This window comes from Artemia franciscana, chromosome 4 (genome assembly GCF_032884065.1).
Source record: "Artemia franciscana chromosome 4, ASM3288406v1, whole genome shotgun sequence".
Lineage (NCBI taxonomy): Eukaryota > Metazoa > Arthropoda > Branchiopoda > Anostraca > Artemiidae > Artemia > Artemia franciscana.
In genome coordinates, this window is record NC_088866.1 from 2,974,022 (window position 1) to 3,000,732 (window position 26,711).

General features: G+C 35.6%; 1 protein-coding gene across 3 annotated transcripts in view; it reads left to right on the forward strand.

Moving 5' to 3' along the window:
• Positions 1–26,711, forward strand: part of LOC136025862 (TRPL translocation defect protein 14-like) — an 81,452-nt gene that overhangs the window by 21,929 nt on the left and 32,812 nt on the right. For 2 of the 3 annotated variants that reach the window (XM_065701900.1, XM_065701901.1), the window contains exons 4-6: positions 9,547–9,584; positions 20,242–20,408; positions 25,380–25,516. In XM_065701900.1, the coding sequence (XP_065557972.1) occupies positions 9,547–9,584; positions 20,242–20,408; positions 25,380–25,516 (342 nt within the window). The remainder of the gene's footprint in view (positions 1–9,546; positions 9,585–20,241; positions 20,409–25,379; positions 25,517–26,711) is intronic. The other variant, XM_065701902.1, reaches the window with a different exon arrangement.

Below are 26,711 nucleotides of genomic sequence, written 5' to 3' on the forward strand. Positions count from 1 at the left end.
TTTAATGACGATTTTGACTGTTTTTGTTGATTCATGCAGAATAAACAAAGAATCCTTGGAGCTCTGTCAGAAGTATCGAACAAATTATGTTTTGAGTTACAACAGTCTATAGATTTAGTCTAATGACATCAGTTCACACAAATCTGGGAGGGGGAGGGGAGGAAAATATATTTTTCAAAATCTAGGGGTTGCAATCTTGTGGTTTTTCTTGTATTTTTCAATAAAAACTCCTAAAAAACATTTCAAAATGATAAATCACCCTCCTTTTCTCAAAATTTCGGAGAGGAGGAGCAAAACATTTGGAGGCACAGGCCCCTCTCTAATTGATGCCACTGTCTAGAACCTGAATAGATTCTAGAAGTTTTATTTAAAAAGATTAATTACACTTCACATTAGTAACCTAACAAGTAGGCCTACATAAGGAGGGGGCTTAGACCACAGCGTCAAGAAATCAAAAGATTTAAACATTTTACCCCCTTAATTTCTTCCGTGTTATAGATTTCAAAGGAGTGACTAAGTAAAATAGATTAAGTAAGGAGTGACTCGGCTCAATTGTAACCGAAACTGTAAAAACATAATCTTGATAACAATAGATACATCAAAAGGATTAAATTTTTATGCTGATTCCAAATATATAAAATTAATTAAATTTAATGTTATCCATCAGAAGTTACGAGCCTGAGGAGATTTGCCCAATTTCTGAAAAAGAGAGAAAACTTTCAAAAAGTCAAGCGATCTTCATGAAGATCACGCCATTAGATTTAGCATGTCTGAGAATCCACTAAGTTTCAAGTTCCTATATGCGAATATGTGCCAGAAGAGAGATCACGGATGCGTGCTTATTCATTTATTTATTATTGTTTTCTCCAGGGGTAATCGTATTGCGCCAGTGATCCTAGAAGCTCGGAAGTTGGCTCATTTGATCGGAAGTCACAATTTCCAGTGCCATTTTTAAGTAAACAAAAAGCTAAAAACATTGGAGGACAATTAGCCCCCTTCACATGGTCATTTTTCCTCCAAAGACATTTGATCTAAATTGAGATAGCATCTTGATTAAGCATATTGTAAAAGTCGGATAATTATGACTTTGGAGATGACATAACCCCCATAGTTCCTGGGGAAAGGGCTGTAAGGTATGTAATTTGCCCATTGTTCACACATAGTATTTGTTATTGGGAAATATACCAAAAAATTTCGGAGGTTTTTTTATGGTGAGGGTTTTTCTGCGGGGAAGATTTTACACGGGGGGAGGGAAGGTGATTTCCTGGCAGGATTTGAAAAACAGTCAGAAATTAAAATAAAAAAGTGTTTTTTTCAACTGAAAGTAAGGAACAACATTAAAACTTAAATGAACAGAAAATAATCTGTGTATTAGGGGGGGGGGGAAGGCTGCCCCTTCCTAAATCCTCACTTTTTTTGCCAAAGTTGAACTTTTGGTGACAATCTTTTAAAAAGACGGTTGACGAAGAGACAGCCCACACCCTCTCATGTACGGAATAATTTTCTGTTCGTTTTAAGTTTCAATGTTGTTGCTTACTTTCAGCTAAAAAAAAAACGTTTTCTTTATGCATAATTTCTGATCGTTCTTCAAATCATGCCGGAAATACCGTTCCCTTTCCTTCTCCCCCACCGCTTAAAATCTCTTCTGGAAAATCCCATTCCGGAAATCTCTCTGCGGAAAATTCTCCCCGTAGAAAATTTTGCCCCGCAGAAAATTCCACCAGAAAATTTCCATATATTTCCTAATAACAAATGCTATATGGGAGCAACGGGCAAACTGCGCAAGTTGCAACCCATTCCCCAGGGACTCGGTGGGTAATATTATCTTCAAAGGCACAGTTATTAAATCTTTCAACTATGCTGAATCAAATGGCTATCTCAATATTTTTTCATTATTCTCATTATAATCTAATTGCATTTTCATCAATTTCAAAAATTTTTGGGATGTAGTAATTTTGTGTGTGAATTTATAATTTTAGCTGCATACTTTCCTGCATCCCCCCGGGCAAGAGTGTCGAACCCCTCAAATAGCCCGTTTCAAAACGTCAGCTTCGTAAGTAAATTTAAGTTGAACCGTGGGCACGTTATACCTGGTTGAAATCAGGACCATACATTTGTATAAAAAAAAAAATTAGAACCAAGAGTTTCGATTCTCTTGAAGTCAAAATCAATTCGAAGCTATGAGCTACCAGGAAATTTTTACCTAAAAGCTAAGCTTCTTGGCCCAAACATCCTTTAATAGAAAATACTTCTAGTGTGAATAAAATGAATGAATAAAAGAGTGGAAATTTTTTTATCGTTTATTTTGACTTGGTTGATACGTACATTGTGTCTATTGAGAGTTCGAGGGGTGGGGTGGGGGTATCTTTCTGCTGGAAACAAAATCTGAGGATTGATCCAGGGCAAAACACATTAAAATGGACATTGTTAGGGACATTCGTATTTAAAAATGTTACTTTTTGCGTAAAATGCTGCTTCTCGTAAGAGTACACAATCATGGTGTGTTCATTGACGTAGTGTTTTGGGTAACAACCCCTTATCCTTAAAAAATATAATTGCCTGTCCTTCGGTCCTTGAGAAATCCTAAATCTTAATTTGAACATCCATGGTGAGACACTATATTCTATCGCTAGTTAAAGTAAACTAACCCGTGTCCTCAAGAATCGCGTTAATAATGAATTGAAACGAACTAGGTCAAGAATCGCGTTAATAATGAATTTTTACTTATCTTTGAGACTGTCAGCCGACGCCAAAGCTCGCAGTTTAATAATTAACAAAGACCTTCATAATTTTGCTAGTAAACTATTCTATTTTCATCATATTTTATTTAAACCAAACTTCATTACTTCTGTGTGTTTATATATAATAGACAAGTACCGATTTGACTGTGACTGCAGTCGGTGGTTCAAAGAATCAAGTTGGAAAACAAGTGAAAATATAGTTCAAAATTAGGGCCTAAAAAGATTACATCTTCTAGAAGTCCCTGATCCCCCCTCCAATGAAACATTTCTCGATACACTTCCTACCTCAAGGCTTGATTTGGGTTCACTTCCAGATTCAGTAAAAACAAAGAGCTGAATCGATAAATACTTTGCATCGTCATATCTCGTTATGTAAGTTGTAATCTGCAATAATTGCACAATATTATGGTCCTGTAAAACGATGCAATTAGTGTGCAATCTATACTTCCTTCCTCTAAGAAGCTCGGTAACGATTTCGTAATATGAAACCAATTATTTCGGCTCATTTGTCTAAAGCGGAAAATGAAGTGCATCGTATTCATATTGTTGTTTCCTCTAAAAAACTAGCGAATTTGCAAATTTGATTTTGGAACTTTTTCCAAGACTAAGTATCTAGAGTAAATGTTATGTTGCTAATTTAAAGGATTTTTTTTTGCTAGTCTTTAATTACCAAGTACATTTGCATGCGATTTGATGCTGTACACATAGGTGTATGATTTGAGGGGGGGGGGGTTACAATCCAAATCAATCCTCTAAACGTTACTTTTGGCCTAACCCTTCAGATTAAAGCCTTAATGTTCTAAACGATCAATAAGTTCACTTTTAGTATAGGGGGCTCAGCTTTAATTCAGTATGTTATGGTTAAATCCCGGCAATCTCCTCTGCAAAAATAAAAGCCTCGCCCATGAGTGCGTACAGGGGGTTGGATCCCTCAGGATCTTGTTGAAAACGTCATGGAGGGTTCAGAGAGGAAGAACTAAAGCGATAAATGCTTTTTAGGTGGATGTTCAGATTTTATGGAGCCATTATACCCTTCTCCCTCCCCTCTCCCCACGAAGAAAAACCTCAGATCTAGCTTTGTGGATCTGTTGTCTCTGTGGGGTTTATAATTCGATTTCAACTTGTATACTAGGTAGTGACAGTCTGGGTCAACCTGGATGTAGGGGGTAGCACTTCACTAAGGTCTGCATCTATTATCCTACCTCCTCTTTTGACCGCGGTGTTCTTAGATATACATGCTCATCGATATTCTGCTACCCTGGTATACTGCTCATGTGTATTTTTTTCTAGATGCATATTTTGAAAACTATTTAATCATCCTAATTATAATTACCAAGTGTGGCCCTGGAAGAACATGGAGGGCTCGGTTTACACTTGCTGGGGAACGAAACGGACTTTCCGCTTGTTTAGAGTTATTATTGCTAGGGCTCTGCTGATAGCTTATCAATAGAAATGAAAAATATACCTGGAAAAATACGTGGAAAATGTGCGTAGAAAAATATGGTTTATCCGATAAGATTGTCAGTCTCATCGTTAAATTGAGCGTTAAGACGTTAAGACGAGCAATATGCTGTGCCAACGGAGAATATTAAACTTTCCAATCGACTCATGGTAAACTCTGGTGTCCAACAGTTTTGTGTTTTGCCCCCCAGTACTGTTTACTATTCTTTTGATTACATTATCTTAATTTGCAACTTCGCAGGCGGAATGCAACTGAACCAGATTCACACTTTCTTGGACAGGGATTTCGTCGATATGTAAACCGTCCTATCACATGTATGAGAGGGTCTGCAGACAATTATTACTGAAAGTTCGAATTTAGGTTGGACCGACCAGCATGAAGAAAATAAAAATCATGCGTAACAACGTCAGAGCCCTATCTGGCCCGTGCCTTGGGAGTACCATTAAAGCCGATGGGAATATTGACGCATTGCTTGCCCTCGAAAGGCCCTTGACGAGTCAATGAATGTATAGAGAAATCCAGTGTAGTCCCTGAGATCTAAACTTCTTCTCTTTAAGAGCCCCATTTCTCTGTGCTGAAATTCTAACACGAATCATGGACGTTTGCTAAGCTGCTTGAAAAATGAATCTAGGAATTTGAGAATAACTGCTGCCTATCAAACAGTTCGTGGTAACGAACTGTAGTAAGGAGCAACCCGGCTCAATAGTAAACGAAACTCTAAAAAACGGAATTTTGATGCTAAAAGATACATCAAAAGAATTGAATTTTCATGCTGATTCTAAATATATAAGTTCCATCAAATTTAATCTTTGTCATCAAAAGTTACGAGCCTGAGAAAATTTGCCTTATTTTGGAAAATAGGGGGAAACACCCCCTAAAAGTCAAAGAATCTTAACAAAAATCACACCATCGCATTGAGTGTATCAGAGAACCCTTTAGCAAAAATTTCAAGCTCCTATCTACAAAAATGTGGAATTTCATATTTTTTTGCCAAAAGACAAATTACGGGTGCGTGTTAATTTTTTTTTTTTTGTCTCCCAGGGTCATCGTATCGACCAAGTGGTCCTAGAATCTCGCAAGAGGGCTCATTCTAACGGAAATGAAAAGTTCTAGTGCCCTTTTTAAGTGACAAAAAAATTGGAGGGCACCTAGGCCCCCTCCCACACTCATTTTTCCCAAAGTCAACGAATCCAAATTTTGAGATAGCCATTTTGTTCCGCATAGTCGAAAACCATATTAACTATGTCTTTGGAATGACTCACTCCCCCACAGTCCCTGGGGGAGGGGCTGCAAGTTACTAACTTTGAACAGTGTTTGTACACAGTAATGGTTAATGGGAAGTGCACAGACGTTTTCAGGGGGATTTTTTTTTGGTTTGGATTGGGGTTGAGGGGAGGGTGCTATGTGGGAATATCTTCTCTTGAAGGAAAATGTCATGGGGGAAGAGAAATTCAATGAAAAGGGCGCGGGATTTTCTAGCATTACTATAAAAAAAAACAATGAGAAAATAAACACGAAAAAGTTTTTTCAACTGAAAGTAAGTAGTAGCATTAAAACTTAAAACGAACAGAGATTATTACGCATATGAGGGGTTCTAAAAATACTTCAGCATAAAGAGCGAGGTATTTAGGAGGAGATAAATACCTTGCTCTTTATGCTAAAGTATTTTTAGTAATTTCAACTATTTATTCTACTGCCTTTCTGATTCAGCTGTCATTCTTAAAGAATTGGGACAAAACTTAAGATTTAGCCAAAATCAAAAATGCATTAATTCAAAAACGTTCAGACCTTTAAATAAAAAACTTCTTTTTTAAACTGAAATTAAGGAGCGATATTAAAACTTAAAACGAACAGAAACTACTCCGTATATGAAATGGGTTGTCCCCTCCGCAATCCCTCGCTCTTTACGCTAAAGTTTGACTCTTTGCCACAATTCTACTTTTTAAAACAATTAAAAGCTTTATCTTAAAGAGCAAGAGATTGCGGAGGGGACAACCCATTTCATATACGGAGTAATTTCTGTTCGTTTTAAGTTGTAATATTGCTCCTTACTTTCAGTTTAAAAAACTAGTTTTTATTTATTTAATATCTGAGAAAAGACGAAATGGCCACTTTTTGTGAAACTGTTGTTGGTGACTTGTGGAGCATCCAATTACATACTTCCTATTTCTGAAGGATGTGCAGACAAAGTCACTTAAGCACTGATGGTTGCCCTTGCTTGCTGTTTTGGACGACAAAAGAGGACAAAATGGATAAAAAGCGCCGTCCTCAAAAGAAGAATAGGACAACCGGGTGAAACGAATGAGCAACTAAACGGAACTTCGACTTTATTTTCCTGAATGCTGGAAAACTGTACGGAACATCTGAAGCCCAAGGGATTTTGGACCAAGGGATAAATTTCTCACTCGACAGTTTTTTGACGTGTTTCTGACAATTCGTTTGCTATGGGCTGTGGAACACTCTTTACTTGGCGCTTACCGATGTGTTAAGATTCCATAAAAATTAAAGCAAAACGTTATTATGAGAGCAAAGTAGTGGCCTACCTCTGAATATATCGATTATTCATTAGTTTCGTGATCAAGTTCAATGATCTTTTTAGCATTTAAAAACACACTTAATAGCAGCTAGACTTGTATGGGGATGCCTAACAGAAACAAGGGGTCATTTCTTTTTTTCCAAGACACATGCTTTGATTTCATTCGACAGACAAGATTGCCGAAGTCTATGTCTGGGAAAAGACGAAATGGCCACTTGATTCTGATGAATTAAAAACCGTCAATGGCTGATGAATTAAAAACCGTCAATGGCGTGTTTGGTGAGGATGAGGGAAGGCCGTCCACCTCATGATATTTTATGTCTGGTCCCTCCCAGGATCGGAAGACGTGGACAGCAGAAGTGGTACTTGGACATTTCCTTCAAGATCTTTTGTCTAAAATTCCGGAAAGTTTGTCGTTGAGAGACATCGTGGTCGTCTTATGCGCCAACCACCGTGGGAAGACTATAAGTTAAAAAAAAGTGTGAAAAAGTGGATTTGATCATTTTGGCTTCTGAAAGGCCCAGATAGATGAAAAGTATAAACTCACAAACTCAACAATGACTTTTTTTTTAGTCTTTGGGAAATAAAGTGGGCTAATTCCAACTCTTATTTTGAAGAAAAAGTATTCGATGGAATAATCGGGGAGTTCTACTTCCTTTTTCAAGACTATTTCATAGGTTGCTTTTTACTGGCATGTATAAGTTTTTTTCAGACAACATGAAAAGAAGTGTACTATATGGTAACAACTTTGCACCGATTTCCGCATAGGGGCTCATGGTGTATGTGCCGCCTCCAACTTCTTGTTGGATTACTATTAATGGATTCGCTTTAAAATCAGTTGTAGTGACATACAAGTTATCTAGAAAATGTCACGAATTATCTGGGAAGAATTTCTGGTTTCCAAAGAATTGTGAGGTTCTCTGGTTAATTTGTACCTTCTTCTTACCTTAATTGGTTTGTCCTGACCCACTTAACATGTAGTATATAAAACGAACAGCTTGAGAGTAGCCAATTGATTATATCATTCGCTGTATATAGTCTAAAGTTAATGCCAGTTATATTTTGTGATTATATGAAATATGATTAGCATGAACAAATAAGCACTCATGTTATCTAACGTCACTTTGCAAAACTACAGTTCTGAAATATGGGGCTCCTCAGGGAAACTGTTTACTCTACTAAGTAGAGTCTGCAATGGTCTTGAGTTATGGTCCAGTAATATCTTATGATTGTAGGAAATATGATAAGTATTAATGAATAAGGACTCGCACCGTATGTCAGTGCTTTGCAATTCTACAGTTCTGAAATGTGGGACTCTTCATGGAAACTGTGTACTCTACTAAGTAGAGTCTACTTAGTCTACAATGGTACTTTAGTCATTAATCCAGAGAGCAGGAATATTTACAAATAGGTGTCACAAGTGATGTAAATATTATGCCAATCCATTTTACTAAGAGTTACCTGCATATAATATTACTACTGAATCCTCTGAGGAATGAAGAAGATTAATCAGCCTGGTACTATCCTGGTGGGGGGGGGGGCTACAAGACTTGAATATTCCTCTTCCCCTGGAACATTGCCCGACTCGTAAAAAATAACAAACGTAACAAAATGCATATAATCAATTTTTGAATGTGTTTTGGGAATTTTTTTTATCCCCCCCCCGAACATAAATCATGGCTACGTCCTTGTGAATCAGGTATATTTTGTTTCATGTTTCGAATAAGTAGGCTGTAATCTGAAACAAGATTTAATCCTATATACCTGTGATTTATTTAAGAAATAAACTAAAAGGAATTTTGATAGATAATGTTAGAAAAATACCTTGATAATGAAAGTTGAACAAGTGTTTATGATGGTGTTTATATGTTCTTCCTGGGGGTGGTCCTCATCCCATTTCTTAAATTGTGTCTTTATTTGTCTCTCTCTCTCTGGTTTTTGTGATACCATTTTTTAATTGATATTCCACATAGGAATTTGATTCAGACATTTCTTCCCAGGCTTGCAAGTTATGGTTTCTGCTGGGGAAATCTCTTGTCTTGTCTTGGAAATCACTATCTATAAATGAATTTATTCCTGCACCTGAATATGATTTAAAAGTCTCAAATAAAGATAAAGAACACTTATAATATAAAAGCATAGTGTATCCTTTCTGGAAACCCTAGTTTTCCTTTGAAAAGAAAAATTGTGACAATGTTTGATGCTTTGAAAGTTTATGCAGAAAATTTTGGAACCATAGTCTTCAGGTCATTAAGCTCTTAGGCTAAGGGAAGCCAAGTACAGACAAAAAAATAGAAAAAAAAATTGATTTCTGAAAACGAAACCTGACAAAAGGCAATAAAAGGGACCAAAAAACTGTCTTCGTTTGTACATACATTCGTTATAAATAATGTAATATATTGTGAAATTCACTGTAATTTTATCTTCTTTGTCAATAAATTCATTCCTTCATCTCGTTACTTTTTGAAATGTTTTATCTGAAAGATACAGAAAATTTCAAATTTGAAAATGTACTTCGTCCTTCGGAAACAGTAAGTTTCTTTGAAAAGTAAAATTTTTAGGAGTTTCGTCATTTAGCTTCTATGGCTATATTTTTTCCCCCATCCATTATTTTTTTAGCTTTCAATGCAGCATTTGTATTTAAGGGTCAATTTCAGTTTCGAAAACTCAGTATTTTTCCTTTTGTCCATTTGTAGTGTTGGTAATTTGATTTTTGGTTTGATATGACAGCTATATATGTCTGTTTTTAAATATTTTAAGATTCATCCGAATTTCGGATTACTTTTTCCCATTCATTTTTTCTCCAGGTATACCGTGTTCCTGAGACGGCAACCATACTTTTAAGGTTTGTAGGTCTTTATTATTTAAGTTTTGCATCTTTTGTGCAACTGGGGGCTTATGCATGGTTCTGGATTTTCTTTAGTAGGGTTTATTTTTGAGTGGTGCTAGCAAAAAGCCAGGGTTATCTAACTCTAAGAAACCATAGATACATCAGGTTTCGTACACCATGCGTGACGGTAGTGTGCTATTTCTGGTTGGACGAATGTCTTTCCTACAAGGCACAGGGGCCACCACTTTGAAAAATGTAATATAAAACTAATAAAGGGATATATTTGGTGCACCCATATGTCGTAATAGGAGTTGAAACTACTAGCGCCACTTACCTATTGTATAAAACAATTATTACCGGAGATTAGAAACCGGTTAATAAGCAGAAGTAGAAAAATCCTTAACTGAGTCTAGTTATTTAAAGTTTGCATTCAAATTAAATTAAAAAAGTAAATGCGAAAAAACAAAGCAAAATAAAATTCAAGTACAAGCGAAGTAAAAAGTAAAATGTACTTTGTTGTTCCTTTTAGTAATTAGTTAAAAAAAACTTTTTTTTTACTAAAGAATTATTTCAAAGAAAAGTAAAGAGGTACTTTAAACCACAAATGAGCAGAAATAAGTCAAATAATTAGTCAAAAATAATAAGTCAAAAGAAACAGTTGGAAACTGTTGGAGCAGTAGTAGTAGCAGTTCTAGACTTAGCAGTAGCAGCAGTCGCAAGTAGTAGCATCTAGCCGCAATCGAAGTGTTTTACTGTAATATCCACAACGTTAGTAATTGTAGTAATCGTAGTTGCAGTAGCAGTAGCTGGAGTTGTGGGACTAGTAGCGGTTTAGTAGTAGCGGTAGTTGTATCCTCATATTGCCTTTTTAGTTAGTTCAATGTCACCTCAACATGCCCTGATAGTTTGAATTTAAAACCCTAACTTGTTTCTGAGATATTGCCCATACGCCTTTTTGACAGCCTGCATAGATAGAGTGTCTTGTGATTTAATTCAACACCCCCTAGACCTTTTCTTAAAATTTCACCTTAATACCCTTAGTCTTAGTTTTAGTAGTTGCAGTAGCAGCAGAAGTAGTTGAAGTAGTACCCTTTGGTTGGTTCATCATCCCACTCAACATGCACTGAAAATTTCAGCTTATTGCTCTAACCTGTTCCTGGGACATAGCTGTTACGCCCTTTTGATAACCTGTTTCTATATTGCAAGTTTGAATTAAGTTTAAAATTCCCTGAAAGTTTTATCTTAATACATAGCTTCAGTAGTAGTAGTAGTGATAGTAGTAGCATTAGCAGTTGTAGTAGTAATACCAGTTGCAGTAGTAGTATGCAGATAGTGCCTTTTGGTTTGTTTAACATCCTCCTTAACATGCCCTGGAAGTTTCAACTTTATACCCTAATCCGTTCCTGGGATGTTGTTGATACGCCCTTTTGACAACCGGTATACGCAAAGTATGGTTGGATTTAGTTTGACATCCCTTCAACGTTTCCAGTAAGTTCCACATTAATACCCTTATCCTAAGTAGAAGCAGTTGACTAGTAGTAGAATAAGTAGTAGTATCAGCATGGACTAAGTGTCATTTGGCTAGTTCAAACTCCCACCTAACATACCCTGGAAATTTCAACTTAATACTCTAAGCCGTTCCTGATATATTGCTGATATATCCTTTTGACAACCTATATGCTCATAGTGTGTTTAGAAATAGTTCAACTTATCCTCATCGTTTCCTCTAATTTTCATCTTATAACCTTAGTCCTTATTAGTATTCACAATAGAGAAGTCAGTTGTAGTATTAATATTGTGCACATATTGCCTTTTGGTCAATTGATCATTCCCCTTATCAATCCTTGAAACTTCCAACTTAACACCTGAAGCTATTCCTGAGTTATGCCTGTTTAATGTTTAGGGGAATAAGGGGGAGGGTACTTGCCCCCAATCACTTTTGAGTCTAACAAAGAACACAAGAACTTTAAATTTTCCAATCGATTTAGCCTCCTCCGAAGTTTCTTCGACAACTCCATCCATGCGAAGTTCCTTGGTGAAAAGAAAAAAAAAGACGAAAAAATAGAGAGAGTCCACTTTGCTCTTTACATAGGAAACTAAAAAAAAATTGTACAGGTATACACAAAAAAACAATTACTGTAAAAGTTTTTTTTTATAATAAGCTTTATGGTTTTGTTAGATAATTGTGGTTGATGGTGTTGGTTTGTTCCTCGTAGACATGGTTCAGTTTCCTTTCTCTTCAGTCGTCCATGCCCTTTGGCAGTACATCGCTTCGAGATGAATCACTTCTGTCGCCTTTTTGGTTGATTCAATTTCTTTATATGTCTTTCAATCAAATTCTTGAATCTAAATCCTAATAGATAATAGATCTCTTATTCGATGCAAACTCTCAAACCCTATAAAACCCATCGGTATAATTTGTGTTTTTACTGCAAACGACGTGTATTTCGATCGCTCTGGTCTTTACTTGCCAAAGGATCAACAAAAAATTAGCAATAAAAAATCAAACAGACACAATACTAATCAAGAGTACATGAAATAAAGGAATATTTTTTATAACGATTGAATCTTGTTATTTTCATTTAATTTTACTATTTTAAAAGGGCATTTTTTGTCCAAACTTGTCTTTTTATTCTTTTCAAGTATAGAAAGTTATTTCCTAAATGACGTTTTTGAAATTAAGCAGTCTAATTTTTTAAAACAATATTTTGGACTGACAAAAGAATATATTATTTACCAATTGATTCGTTGTACATTTGTAAGGAATGTGTTGAGAGGAAGAAAGAATGGATAATTATCAGACTAATGAAACCCCAGCCCCTAGGACAAGGACCGTATGTCGCGGAAGTTGCCCATTGTCTATATTTAGGTTTACAAGTAGAAAAGGTGAATATTTGATCCTGGGTGTCTCAAAAGGGGGTAATAAGTTGAAACTTTCAGGATTTATTTAGGGGATGTTGAATTACATCAAAAGACATTATGTGCCTCCAAGTTTTCAAAATTTGGTATTTTCTATATGTCAAGAACTTTTAAGATATTAAGTTGAGAATTTCTTTGACTGCTGGCGACGAACTAAACAAAAAAAAAAAAACACTAAGTACATCCAAGTGTCAAAATAATATACCTTCAATATCACGGGAGTGGTTATGTGTTTTAAGTTGAAACTTTCATGGAATGTTGAGGGGGGGGGGGGTGTTCAACTAGGTCAAAAGACATCGTTGATATTCAGGTTAAAATTGTGCATCTGCTGTATCTCATGAATTGCCAAAGGTATTAAGTTACAAATTACAGAGAATGTTCAAGAGGATATTAAACTAAACTAAGACATCCCCTGTTTCCAGGATGTCAAAAGGGCGTGAAACTCACAGGGAATATTGAAGGGGATGTTCAATCAAATCAAAAGACACTGTGTGCAACATGGTCGTCAAAAATAGCGCATCTGCAGTATCTCAGGAATAGCCATGGATTTTTAGTTGAAACTTTCAGGGAATGTTAAGGAGGATGTTGAACCAAATCATGAGTCAATACGTGGACAGAAGTTCAAAACGATGAATATGCAATATCTAAGAAACTGCTAAGGGTGTTAAGTTGAAACGTTCAGGGAATGTTGAGTGGATATTGAGCTGTATCCAAAGACACTAAGTGCATGCAAGGTGCCAAAATGACATATTCACAATATCTCAGGAACGGCTAAGGGAATTCGGCTGAAACTTTTGGGAATATTGAGGGGGACGCTGAACATAATTAAAAGACGCTATCTGCAGGCAAATTGTCACTATGGCGAATCTGCAATATCTGAGGAACAGTTAAGTGTATTAAGTTTTTAGGTAGGTAGGTAGGTATGCGTTTATTTCATCAAATAAAAATTACTAAAATTGCACTTACAATCAATAATATGCTGCTCAATTTAGGGACCTAAAATGTCCCTGTTCAGCAGCAAAACTACAACAAATAAATGATAACTATTCATTCAAAATCAAAGAAATACGCAAAAAAAAAAAAAAAAAAAAAAAAAAAAAAAAAAAAAAAACAGACCAAACACTATACAATCTTTAAACAGCCATCTCTCATCATATAAAAAATAAGGAAAAAAGGGATAAAAATTTAACCAATATAATTTATAATTTATTCAAAAAATAATTTTTTATTCTTACTTTAAATAACATAAGGTTTTCAGAACACCTAACACTCTCTGGAATTGAGTTCCAAACTAGACCTACGTTGCCTGGGCAACGTGAAGTGTTGCGGCAACCTTTGTCCGGCTTCGCCGATAAAAGTGTTGCGAGAGCAACACTTTGGTTTTGTTTCTTCGCTATCGGTTAAATTCTGAAGTTGTCAAAACTATCAAAGCATTCAAAACGGCATATTCAAAGCAGAACACAATCAGTAATCACATGATCAAGTTCTTCAGCGTTGAAAAAACAACAGCAAAAGAATATCGGAAGAAGGGACTAAATTGAGTTTGCAGCCAGTTGAACTTTATCCTTTTCAATCGTAGACATCGTGACCGATGGAAACTTGGAACATTATCTTATATAATCTAGTTGGTATTATAAAGCTATTCGTGACTTTTCAGGATCAAATACCATAGATGTGCACCAATTTGCACAAATTTTTAGCCTCTGATGAACCCCTCTAGCAACCGATTCTTACTTACAAGTCCCTCTCCCGTGATATACGTCCAAGTTCACCGGAAACAAATAATGGGTACACCAACTAGCAAAAGTTGCAAACCCCTTGTCGCTGAAGTCATTGTAGCCTAACAGCCGATTATTACTTACAACTCCCCTACATGTCTTACAATCGGGAACCAAGTTGTTCTTACCATCAATTACACCAGAAACAGATAATAGGTACACCAATCAGCAAAAGTTGCAAACCCCTCATTGCCAAAGATGATTATAAGCTAATAATCTACTGTTGCTTGGAAGTCCCCTACATATCTCACAATTGGTATCAGCCTATTTTTGGTTCAAGTGTGTACCTTACCACTGAAGTTGTCAACCCCTTGAAACTTTCAAACTGGTGTATGTCATGAAGGAATTTTTGTAACAAAAAATAGATGACATATACTTTGATCAGCTCATCAAGGTCTATCGATTGTCATTGAAAAAAAAATTCTATCTGTCTTAGTTCAAAAGTTGACTTTTTTGCCGGAGGCCAACTTTCTAACACCACCACTTAGAAAGGAGCAAAGGATAAGCTCTAATTTCTTTAGCAATGAGAGAACGTTTAAAGTTTAAGAGGTATATCTGATACCATTTCTCTATTGCAATCCCAAGTAGAAAATTAAAGAATGGTAAAGTCAGCTGAAATCACGAACAGAAATGGCTAGAAACAATAGATGGCAGCACTTTCGGACCCGTGGGAAAATCGCACTTTTTTGTTTCTGTAAATTTTTCTATTTATCACTCAAAGAAGATATATTGGCTGTGGGGCCGGGGAACTACCGCATATATTTAACACTTATAGATTTTAGTCCATCTTCAATTTGAAACTGGTGCCTGCCTGCTTGCCTGCTAGAACGGAGCTTTCCACTCGAAAGCAGAAACATGGTTTGATGAAACGAAAGCTTGGCTGCACAACTTCAGATACTCCTCTCTGACATAGGCTATATAACTCCACTTCAGTTCGCACACCATAGGCTCTGGCTCGAGGACAAGCAAAAACCATCCTTTTTGGCCCCAGGCAAGGGTTCTACGGAGCTTTCCAAAATGTAATGTCATATTCATCAATCCGGCCTGAGGTCCACACTTTCCGTAAAAACCGCACAGGTTAGACCCTTACCAGTTTCCAGGAATAAGCTGAGATCGGCGGCATAGGAAAAAAAAAAAAAAACCGGGACAAAACCAAAGTGTTGCTCTCGCAACACAATAACAACACCTACATGTTTAATCATAAACCCAGATCGGTTTGTATGCCTGATTTCGCTTTTCAGAAGTTAAAACTATAACATGTCTGCAGCATTTTTGGAATGAGTCGGGTGATGGAATGGGAACTTTTAGGCACTTTTGGAGAACGGAGGGAAGGTTGGGCAAGGGAAATTCAAGTTCTCTTTTTGGGGAATGGGGAAAGGAGTACCCAATTTTTAACCCCAATCCACTCATGAATAACTTTTCACTATAAACCTGTATGCCACTTGTATTTATGCTTAGACTTATGCTTAAAGGCTCCTACTGACCATGGAGCCCTTGTGGGGGTTTGTTGATTGTTGTGTAATTACTGTACGGTTATGCGGAAAATAAATCTATCTAATCTAAAACTCAATGAATCGGAAACAGAAATTAATGGTTAAAGAAATTTGCTTGAAACTTTGATGAGACATATATGACGGGAAGGGGGGGGGGGGTCAAGTGGATTTCAAATTTTTGACTAAGGAGGTCAAATGGAAACTTACCTTTGAAGAAAAATAAAGAGTTATATTGAACAAAATGTAGAACTTTAGTCACTTCATAATTCAATCTTAAAGCGAGCAGATTTTACTTTCAGAAAATATTTTGTATCCAAAACAAACAGTAATAGCAATTAATAATTGAGTTAAACTTAAAACAGATAGAAATTACCACGAACAGGAGTTGGGCTAACGCTCCCTGAACCTTATAAAGGCAAGAGTGTCATTTGCACTTTACCGAAGACAGTCTTCACTTCCAGCGGTTTGTTTTATTTGTCGTAGCATCAACAACAAGCACTTTCGTGCTATCTTAGCAACCCTGAGCATATGCTACAGTTCTACACATAACAAAATAGTGCCAAAATAGCCCTTTTTTGCTACGGGTGGCAACCCTACTCGGACATTGTAGGCACTTGCGGAAATATAAGCGAAAGCTATCCTTTTTGAATTCAGGCAAGGGTAACACGAAACTTTACAAAATGTAACGTCCCGTTCATCAATCCATTTTATGGTCCACACTTCGTAAAAATCACAGAGGTTAGATCCTTGTCACAGTAAACTGAAATCGGGAGAAAAATAATAATAAAATAATCTTTGCTACTGCAGCACAATTATCAATCAATTAAAATTATTAGTATGTTGGTAATTAGAAAATAAAAGCTACTAAGAATGCGTAAAGGTTATAAAATATAGAAATTAAATACTAAACACAGATATGATATTTGACAGCGCCTTGTACTGTTTGGAGGAACTATCAAAATTTTCGTTATTTTTAGAAATGTTTTGTCTTTGTCTTACAGCGTCAATTTGTCGCTTGACAATTTAATTTATCAGTCAATATCCTTTGTACCTCACTAATTATCTAATTATCAGTGATTTGTCAGGTTTTGATAATTATTTCTATTTTTATTCTTGCGAGAAATAGATTTGTATTCTTCAAAGCGTTTCCTACTCTTATTTGATCATACTTAATTTGAATTTTAAAGATTGTGTTTTTCTGATGAAGATAGAGTTGCGAAAAATTAAAGCATTGCTTGTTTTGCAGGCTACTAAAAATTACACATTAAATAGAAATCGTTTTGACCGTTTAATGTAACACCGGAAAATCAAGCATGCGCGAAAAAAGATTGTGACGTTATGGCACAAATGTACACTTAGAAAATGAAGCAAATTACGGAAGATAAAAAAAAAATTTTCCAGTCGGTGCAAAAAGGAAATTCGAATATGCCGATATTTTGGTCGACATCTTCTGCTCCACTGTCCTCAGTGCAAAAAAGTGAATAAAGATCAAAAATATATACATGCAATTAAAAAAAAAAAAAAACTAAAAAAGAAAACCACTAAATTAAAATCAGAGCCGTTCCTAGGGTTGGTGGCACTCGGGAATTATTAATTACAGTGCCCCCTCTCAACTCAAATATAAGCAAAAAAGCCGAACCATACTGAAAAATGATTTGAACGACTCGGATTAAAATTGACCCTTTCTAAGAAGGGTAACTGACCTAGCCCCTTTCTTCTTTACAATTTTCTTCATTTTGCTATGCAAAGTCAGAATAAGCTTATCAATTGTTTAAGAATGTCCTTTTCATGCCCCCCACCAGCCAAGAAAATGCTTTACTGGATTAAGGATCAAGAATCCCTTTTCTTGCCACTTACTGTTACAGCAAAAAGACGACTGTAGACAGGAAATTATCAAACTTCGTATCTCGCCCCCCCCCCCTATTGCAAGAAAAAATATTTTTCGTCCCTTCCCTATTGGTCTGACCTTAGTGTCCGTATAATCGTATAGGTGGGTTCATTCACCGGTATTTGCTTGAAATTGGCAATATTTCAGTTGTCGATATTTTTCAGTAGATCGTGGGTTTAATTTTCGATCGAAGGGTCAAAAACAGAAAGAAATTATGGGATATCATTCAAGGCCGTATCCAGGGTGGAGGCTACTAATCCTAAGCACCCCCTCCCCCCGCCATTTTTGCCTGAATCGTAAAAACGTAACAAAATCTATACAAACAAATTTTTGACGTATTTTTGTACCCCTCCAGAAAAAAACTCCCCTCTGAAGGAAAATTCTGGATTCGCCTTTGATCTCATTACAGATCAGTACAAGATCAATCATAGATAAACCGTAGCAAGCTATCTCCTCAAGCATAGTTCCTTACGTTTAATCCCTAAATGAAGAAACTTACACAACTTTTTAATAGCACACGTGTTTCTCTCAGCCATCCGCTCAATTAACCAACATTCACTCCCAAACACTCATCCCAAACATTCATTACACAACTCAGACAGCTCTTTACTTTCGGATACAATATGAGAGAGATTCTCATTCTCATATCCACACATAAGGCAAAAGTAGGGACCGGTCGTTAACATTAATTTTCCCAAAAATTTCATTCTCTCCCCTAAATCCAAACTATCCCCTCTTATCAACAACGAATTCTTCAAATACTCTTTTTTTAACCCAATATAAAAAAAAACAGTTGCATTGAGTTTTATTTTAGTAGAAAAAATGAAATAATAGAAGCTCAAGTTTGCCAGAAAAAAAAAAATCTATGGACCAGTTGTATTTTATGTCTCGAACATTTATGGTATATAGTTTATGTCTTCATATTGTCATAAAAGTTTTTCAAAATTACGGGTAGGACTTTTGGACATTTTGTCTGGGTATAGGTACGTTTATGAATTTGCCTTTTCCGAATTTGTTGAAATTTTGTGGCCTTTACAACCGCTAGTCTTCTATTGCTGGGCCTGGCCTATTCCTCATTGAACCCCTTCCTCTTTATGTATGTCCTTGAATGGAGGATATGGCTGAAAATGAGACGACATCTCATGGAGACTGGGGTACCAAAGGTGTATGCCGTAGCGTGAAATTTTCCTTTTTTCCAGGCCTTATCGCCGCTTGTTTGAACGGGAGAAACATTTTTCCACCTTCCTTCTTAATAGCGTAAATGCTTCGAGTTACTTAGAAATCAGAAAAATGGAGTGTTTCCAAAATTTCGCACAAGCTAAGTTCTAAAGGGAGTAAAAGAAACGGCAATTGTTCTAAAGTTGTGTGAAAAGCTCAGAGGGTATTTTATAGTTCCTACTTTGGTGGTATTTTAAACCTCTGAAACTTGGAAAAATATAACCGCAACATCGGGAAAGGTTTTTGATTTCTTACGTCTGTCACCTAACATTGTTAATTTAATGTACTACTCTTTGTAGTGTAGATTGATTAGCTTTGTTATTCATTTTGTTACTTACACATTCTATTTTTAGTGGTTCATTAACTAAGGTCTAAATCAAATTAGTTGATTAAATTAATTAACTGATTTCCTATTGTAAGCTAATGAATTAATTAACCATATTTTAATGAAAGTAAAACAGTTCAAAATAGGGATGAAACCTTTTAAAATGAAACTTTAAAGATGAAACTTTCGAAATTATCTATATTTTAATGAATTAATTATTTAATTTAATTTATTTTTTATTGAAATTTATTAAAATTAAACTATGAAATTATGATATTTATTATTAAATAAAGAACTCAGAACATCCGCTAACTTTATTATTTGATTTAATATCATCACTCATTTTTGATGGTGTAATGAAGTTTGCTGATTTTATCATGGAAGTTCAGCTGTATTTTCAATAGTACTTGATTGATTGATTAAATAATTGAATTAGTTTTAATGAATTCATTAATGAGTGATTTAATTTCTTAATTGGACTAATTTATGGTTGAATTGATCATTCATTTTTCAATGGGATTTTTAATTAGTCTAATTCATTTAATTAGTTCTATTGTTTTAATTCACTTGATAATTTGTTTTAGTGACGGGATTAAATTTGCTGATTTTATCAAGGAAGTTCAGCTGTAGTTTCAATAGTTGATTAATTAATTAATCAATTGTATTAGTTTTAATGAATTCATTATAAAATGATATAATTTCTGAATTGAACCTATTTCTTGATGAACTGATTACTCATTTTTAAATAAGATTGTTAATTAATCTAATTTATTTTATTTGTTTATTATTTGCATTCATTTGATTAATTGTTTTTATTTGTGAAATTGAATTCACTGATGTTATCAAGGAAGTTCATGCTGTAGTTTTAGTAGTGCTTAATTAATTAATTAAATTCTTGAATTAGTTTCAATGAATTCATAATAGAATGATATGATTTCTTGATTGAGCTAATTTCTTGATCAATTGATTATTCATGTTTAATCAGATTGTTAATTAATCTAATTCATTCAATAAAATTTATTGTTTTGATCATTTGAATATGTGTTTTCAGTGGTGGAATTAAATTTGCTGATTTAACCAACGAAGTTCAGCTGCAGTTTCAAGAACACCTTCTGAAAGCCATGATTGAGATTGAGAACACCTTTTTTACCCTAGCTGAGAATTGTCAAAGGAATTGTTTGGTTATATGCGACAGAGGAGCAATGGACGCTTCAGCCTGTAAGCTTTATTTTATTTCACTTTTTCGCTTTATTTATTTTACATTCTTTGTAAGCTTTATTTTATTTCACTTTTTCACTTTATTTATTTTATATTCACTGTAACCTGGATTTTATTTCACTTTTTTATTTATTTTTTATTTCACTTTGTTTCTTTTATATAGCAGTACTGGGGGACCACACCCTCTGGAAATGCCTGAAGGGTAGAGACAATTGGCCTAACCCTACCGTCTTGAAACATCCAGCTAAATCGCGGGGATCCATCTCGGTTTGCTTGCAAAAAAAAAATAATTCCAACTCCAGGTACACGCGCTTAGCATGACACTCAAAAGCAGCGTCGGATGGTGGCAAATACTTAAGCTTCCGCTTTCGAGGGTACAAATGCACTCATAATTCATTAAGAGAGATAAAGTGGTCTGGGTGTTTTCCGTATGAGGCAACAACGACCTTTTTGCAAATCACACTGAATTTTTCTAGAACCGCAGGGCCGAGCATTGACTTCTGTATCTCTTTCAAAGGCAAAGCAATCGGTTTCTCCAATCCCCATTTCTCGACATCCTTGACCACCACACGTTTTTCTTTAGAAAACATGAAACCTACGGTATCACACCCTGAAAGCGTATGAAGAAGGTAGATGGGGTTAACAAAATCGTTCGGTAAATTGCTGCAAAGCCGATATATAGGCACTGAATAGCTGTGAGACCTGACATAAACTTTTTGCTTTTCACAATTTGGGTGGTTCCCAAGGAATAACATGTAGTGATATAGCCAGATGACAACAATGTCTGTGTCATTCGCATCGACCAAAACAACATCGAAACCTCTCTCCAAACAGTCCAACATGTGTAACAAAACTCTTGTATCGGCCTCTTCATGGGTACAGCTCAAACGCTCTTCAAAGTTTCAAAGAGCCTTCTATTAGAACAGCACTGTCTTCAAATTCTTCAATCATCGCCTTACATTGTGCTACCATATCGCCAGCCGAAACTGTTCCTTTCAGGAGGTAAAACGTCCCTTTTCTATGATCCACAATCTTGATTAGCTAGCTCCCGAAATGTCTGTCCAAACTTCTTTTTAAGCCAAAGCAGTCTATGCTTCTGCCTAACAAGTCCATTGTCAATTAAAACTTTTCTTAGCTTTTCTTTGAAATCAGAAATGTGGTAAATCCTTTTTCTTTAAGCCTAGAATCCCTTCTAAAAACTGGGCAAATATTGTTTTGTTCACATCATGCACAACGTCACATTTTGGCTTTGTAGCCATAAATTTGTCAATGCACTTTTTGTGGTACTTTGCCTAAGCTGCTATTAGGTCAGTCCCACTAACTCTGCTGAATACCACTGGCCGTGTGGCGAGAAAAAGTTTTAACATTGGGTAACTTTAGAGAGTTTTTTTTTTTTTACTGCTTCCTTTTTTTGAGCAAAACAAATAACAAGTTTTGTATGAGAAGGAAACGGTTGCAGGTTCCGAACGCGTTTTTTCTGGTAGTGCTTACATATTCAGTGCTGGAACACCGCTCTGGAGCAGAAGTTCCTTTCCTGATGGTGTACATGAGCTGGCAGTGACAGCTGGGATGCCATTTCGGACTTTTAGACAAAAAACTGTCTTTTGACGCCTGAGTAAGCAATATTCTGAAATTGGGATCAGCAGATGTTTTCAATGTCTCAAGTAGCCTCTTAGAGCTTTTGATGATTGACAGGTTTTCTTTCTTTTCATCTTGGCAAACAAAGCAAAAAGAAAAATCATTCTTTCTTATTTTTTTGGGGCTCTCAAAAATTCCAACCGTTTTCTTTAGTTATTCCATATCAAAGAATAAATTAGTGAGGTAAATTGTATGCCTTAAAAAGTTTATGTTAAAACATAGCTAACAATACTGGGAATATAACATTTTTTTACGGCTTAACAGTTTGTGACATTTCTCTAGATAAAATCCAGTTTTGTATTTGTTGTACAACTTGTATTACAGGAGTAAATTAAAGTGACGTTTACACTGGCAAGAATCCCTGTCGAGTTGAAAGGAATTCGGTCTACTTGAAAGGATTCTGATGGTGAGTAGAGAGTAGAATACAAGTAGGAAAACGTCTAGCGGGCCGGGAATTCCTTTCTTGGTGAAAGGAATTCGTGTCTACTTTAACGGAATCTCGGCGGCAGTAATGTTAAAAGACAAAAAAAAAGTTTAAGCTAGCTTTTGAGCGCAGTATTCATCACTGCTGAGATCATAAATACTATCAAAACATTTCGGTTGGCTAGTGAATTTATTCTTGTCAGATTTCCAGGTTCGAAGAATTATTTGTCACTAAGACCGGATTCTTTTCAAGTTTTCCTGCACTGTACTTAAACAAAATCGCTTTGGCTACTACTATTAACTCAGTAAAAATGACTGGCAGGCACTGACAGCAAGAAGCAAAGTAGAACATTAGCTTTTGAATTAAGTGTGATGCTGGGTGTATTTGCTAAAAGAAAAAAAAACAGACTATCCCTAGATATCACTTAACTGGATTAGTATTTTCTTTTAACTCAATAATATTATTCATTTATGAACCAGAAAAGAGAGACTGTTCACACAAGAGGTCAACACTCACCGGTAGTTGATAACCCAAAAGAGTAGGCTAGAGAGCTGTCAAAATAGCAATAAGGCGGAGACTCGTCCAGCAGCCAATCACAGACCTCCTTGGACTTTGTTAAACTAGTCAACGAACCGGGATCCTGTCCCCAGTCTGGAACCCGGATCCTGGCATAGTCATTTAACAACCAGGAAAGAGAGACTGTTTACACAAGAGTTCAACACTCACCGGTAGTTGAGAAACCAAAAGAGTAGGCTAGAAGTGAGAACTGCTAAAATAGCAATAAAACCTAAATAACTGCAGCTACAATTTATTCTACGGCTGCTAAGTAGATAATTCTTCAACGAACAATTTTTAATGAAAAACAGTTTCCATTAGCCTACGCTATTCAACTTATTTATTATATGGTCATGTGCCTGGCTTCTAACTGACCTGGGCATTCAGAGCAGGACATATCAAAATCCTTTGTACTGTAAATATGTTTCACAAGGAAAGCCTACCTTCAGTGTCTACACCTGTTGCATCAAGTGCAAATCAAGTTTAAGGTCTTCCACAATTGGGCGTTTAGACTCCTTTGCTTGACTTTTTCTATTCAGCTTATCTTGGCAAATCTATCTGGCCGGGTGAACCCTGACGCATTCACACTGGATAGATGCCGCTGCTTATCCGAGCTCAAAGTCGGGTCAATCCGCTTTTTTGTCAATAGTTCAAAAACGAGAAGGGTTAGAGAATTTCTGGATCAGTCATTTTTTGGACAATAAATCTCATACAGAAGCCGTTACAAAAAATACACCTCGTTCAGGCAAATTTTCAAGATGGATCAAGATTAATCCAAAAGAGAGATAAATTGTGTTAACTTTTTCGTCGAAATTTTGTGATTACAACTGAACGGCAAAAGATAAAACCGTTTTGAAAAGAGAATATGTTTTTTTTATTTAATCACCTTCGATCTGAGGTATAGCTGAACAATTTTGGAGTAACCTGTAATTTTTTATCGGTTTTAAGATATTTTTTGCAGTTTCAATGGATTTTTAGGGAATTTGAAGAAATGTGGATGTCGCACCCATTTGTCGACTATATAACCCCGATTTTCGTTTTCAGCTTGGTCGATTGCATTAGATTGCACACTCAAATCTTTTGCTGCTTGCTGATCCTGCTTGCTTGCTCAATCCTTAAATATCAAAATTTCCTGCTTGCTTGCTCACCTTTTCCTCCAACCTTTTCACCTTTTGCTGCTTGCTGATCCTGCTTGCTTGCTCAATCCTTAAATATCAACATTTCCTGCTTGCTAACTTTTTCACCTTTTGCTGCTTGCTGATCCTGCTTGCTTGCTCAATCCTTAAATATCAACATTTCCTGCTTGCTTGCTCAATCTTTAAATATCAACATTTCTCTCGTGTGGCTCCCTGACAAAAAGTAGCCTAGGACCTGTTCGGATTACCTCTTATTTTTGTCAAGTGAAAACTTTCCACGTTTTAGGCAACTTTTGGTAAAGGAAATGAAGGAAATGGCGTTGCTCTGTCATGTCCTTCCGTAATTCTGATTTAACTTAACATGTAAGTCCTGTACCAATGTATAAACACGAAGTTAAAACTTGCCTCTGTGCACTAACTCGGGAATTTTAAATAGCAATTCAACAGTGCCCCGGATTATAATACCCCCCGGAGTAATATGATTACTTGTAAATATGATGTCTCTTGGTCAGCATCTAAAAATCTAGCTTTGGAATGAACTATTCGCATGTTTAAGGATTTTCCATCGTTTTTGGGTGTTTACGTGTTCACAAAGTAATTTCGCATTTTAGATACTCTTTCAGTTGCTTGACAATACAGAATTATCGAGAAAAATTTAAAACTTAGAATTTGGAATGATTATTTAGAAATTTAGATTATATAGAAAAATTTGGAATGAACTTCTTGCAATCGCACGTATAAACATTTTCCATCGTCTTTGGCTGTATAAGAATTCTCAAAGTCATTTCACATTTTATATGCTCGTACAGTTACCTGACTACACAGAGTTATCAAGAAAAATTTGATTTTACACGAAATTCTAGTTGTATTTTGTATCAGATGTAGAAAATTTAAAGGGAATTAAATTCTGCTAATTTTGTAATCACTTCGTCCTTTAGTCAGCAGTCTTAAGCTTAACTAATCAGATATTTATGAGTAATTAGAGTGTTATTTGTAAATCAGTCCTGCTAAAAAGTAATTCTTTACTACTACTACCATTACTACTAGCAACTCACCGCTGCACCAAGCCACCTGAAGCCAACACAACTACGTGTACTCCTCCTCCATTCCAATCCATCCCAAAGCCTCCATGTTATAAATCTTTTATTTTATTAAAACATTACGACAACTTATATTTTAAGTTTTGTTGTGGTTTATTACGATTTTGCATGTTTTTAGTTGTGCCAAAGAAAGACTGGGAATATATAATGGCCAAAAATGGAATGAATCCTGTTGGGTTGAGAGACACTCGATACAATCATATTATCCATATGGTGACTGCGGCAAAAGGTGCTGAGGCTTTTTATACGCTTGAGGTAAAATTGTTTAAAAAAGTTCTTTTTTTTTCAGTTGATGTACAATTTGACACTTACTTTTCTTTAAAGATCAAATATAAGCTACATCCTTCGGTAAGGCTTATGATACAAAGAAAGTGCACACTTCCCATCTCCACCACCCCCTATATTTTGAACAATGTCTTATTTTTGTACTTTCATAATATAAATAAAAATCCCCCCCCCTAGGTTTAAAAAATATTTTTTCCTTGTATTTTCATGAGACAAATCGAAAACAAATCCTTGGTCAGTGAGACTTATGACCATTTTCTTCCATTAGTTACACAAATAGACTTTTACAGGTTACTTTTAAAGGTAGAAATTGACATTACTTGAAAGTACGTCCTTCAGCAAGGTCTATAGAAACAAAATGCTCAGTTGTCCCCTCTGCCTAGACTCTTAGCAATACCTTGTTTCATACTTCCATAAAAAAAAATAAAAGATCCCCCACCTAGATTTCGAAAAATGATTTTCGAAAAAAACTGAAAATAGATTAAGCACAGCCTGTTTTCGGTAAAATATACATAGAGAAGTATGCCATACTATGCTACACATTTAGCAAGCTTAACTCAGTTTAATATAGAAACTAAATACACGTTTGTGATCAATAGTGCTAATTCTGGTCCGTCAAATTAGTTTACGTCAATTAGTCAATTAGTATACATAGAGAAGTATGCCATACTATGCTACACATTTAGCAAGCTTAACTCAGTTCAATATAGAAACTAAATACAAGTTTGTGATCAATAATGCTAATTCTGGTCTGTCAAATTAGTTTACGTCAATTAGTCAATTAGTATACATAGAGAAGTATGCCATACTATGCTACACATTTAGCAAGCTTAACTCAGTTTAATATAGAAACTAAATACACGTTTGTGATCAATAGTGCTAATTCTGGTCCGTCAAATTAGTTTACGTCAATTAGTCAATTAGTATACATAGAGAAGTATGCCATACTATGCTACAGATTTAGCAAGCTTAACTCAGTTTAATATAGAAACTAAATACAAGTTTGTGATCAATAGTGCTAATTCTGGTCCGTCAAATTAGTTTACGTCAATTAGTCAATTAGTATACATAGAGAAGTATGCCATACTATGCTACACATTTAGCAAGCTTAACTCAGTTCAATATAGAAACTAAATACAAGTTTGTGATCAATAATGCTAATTCT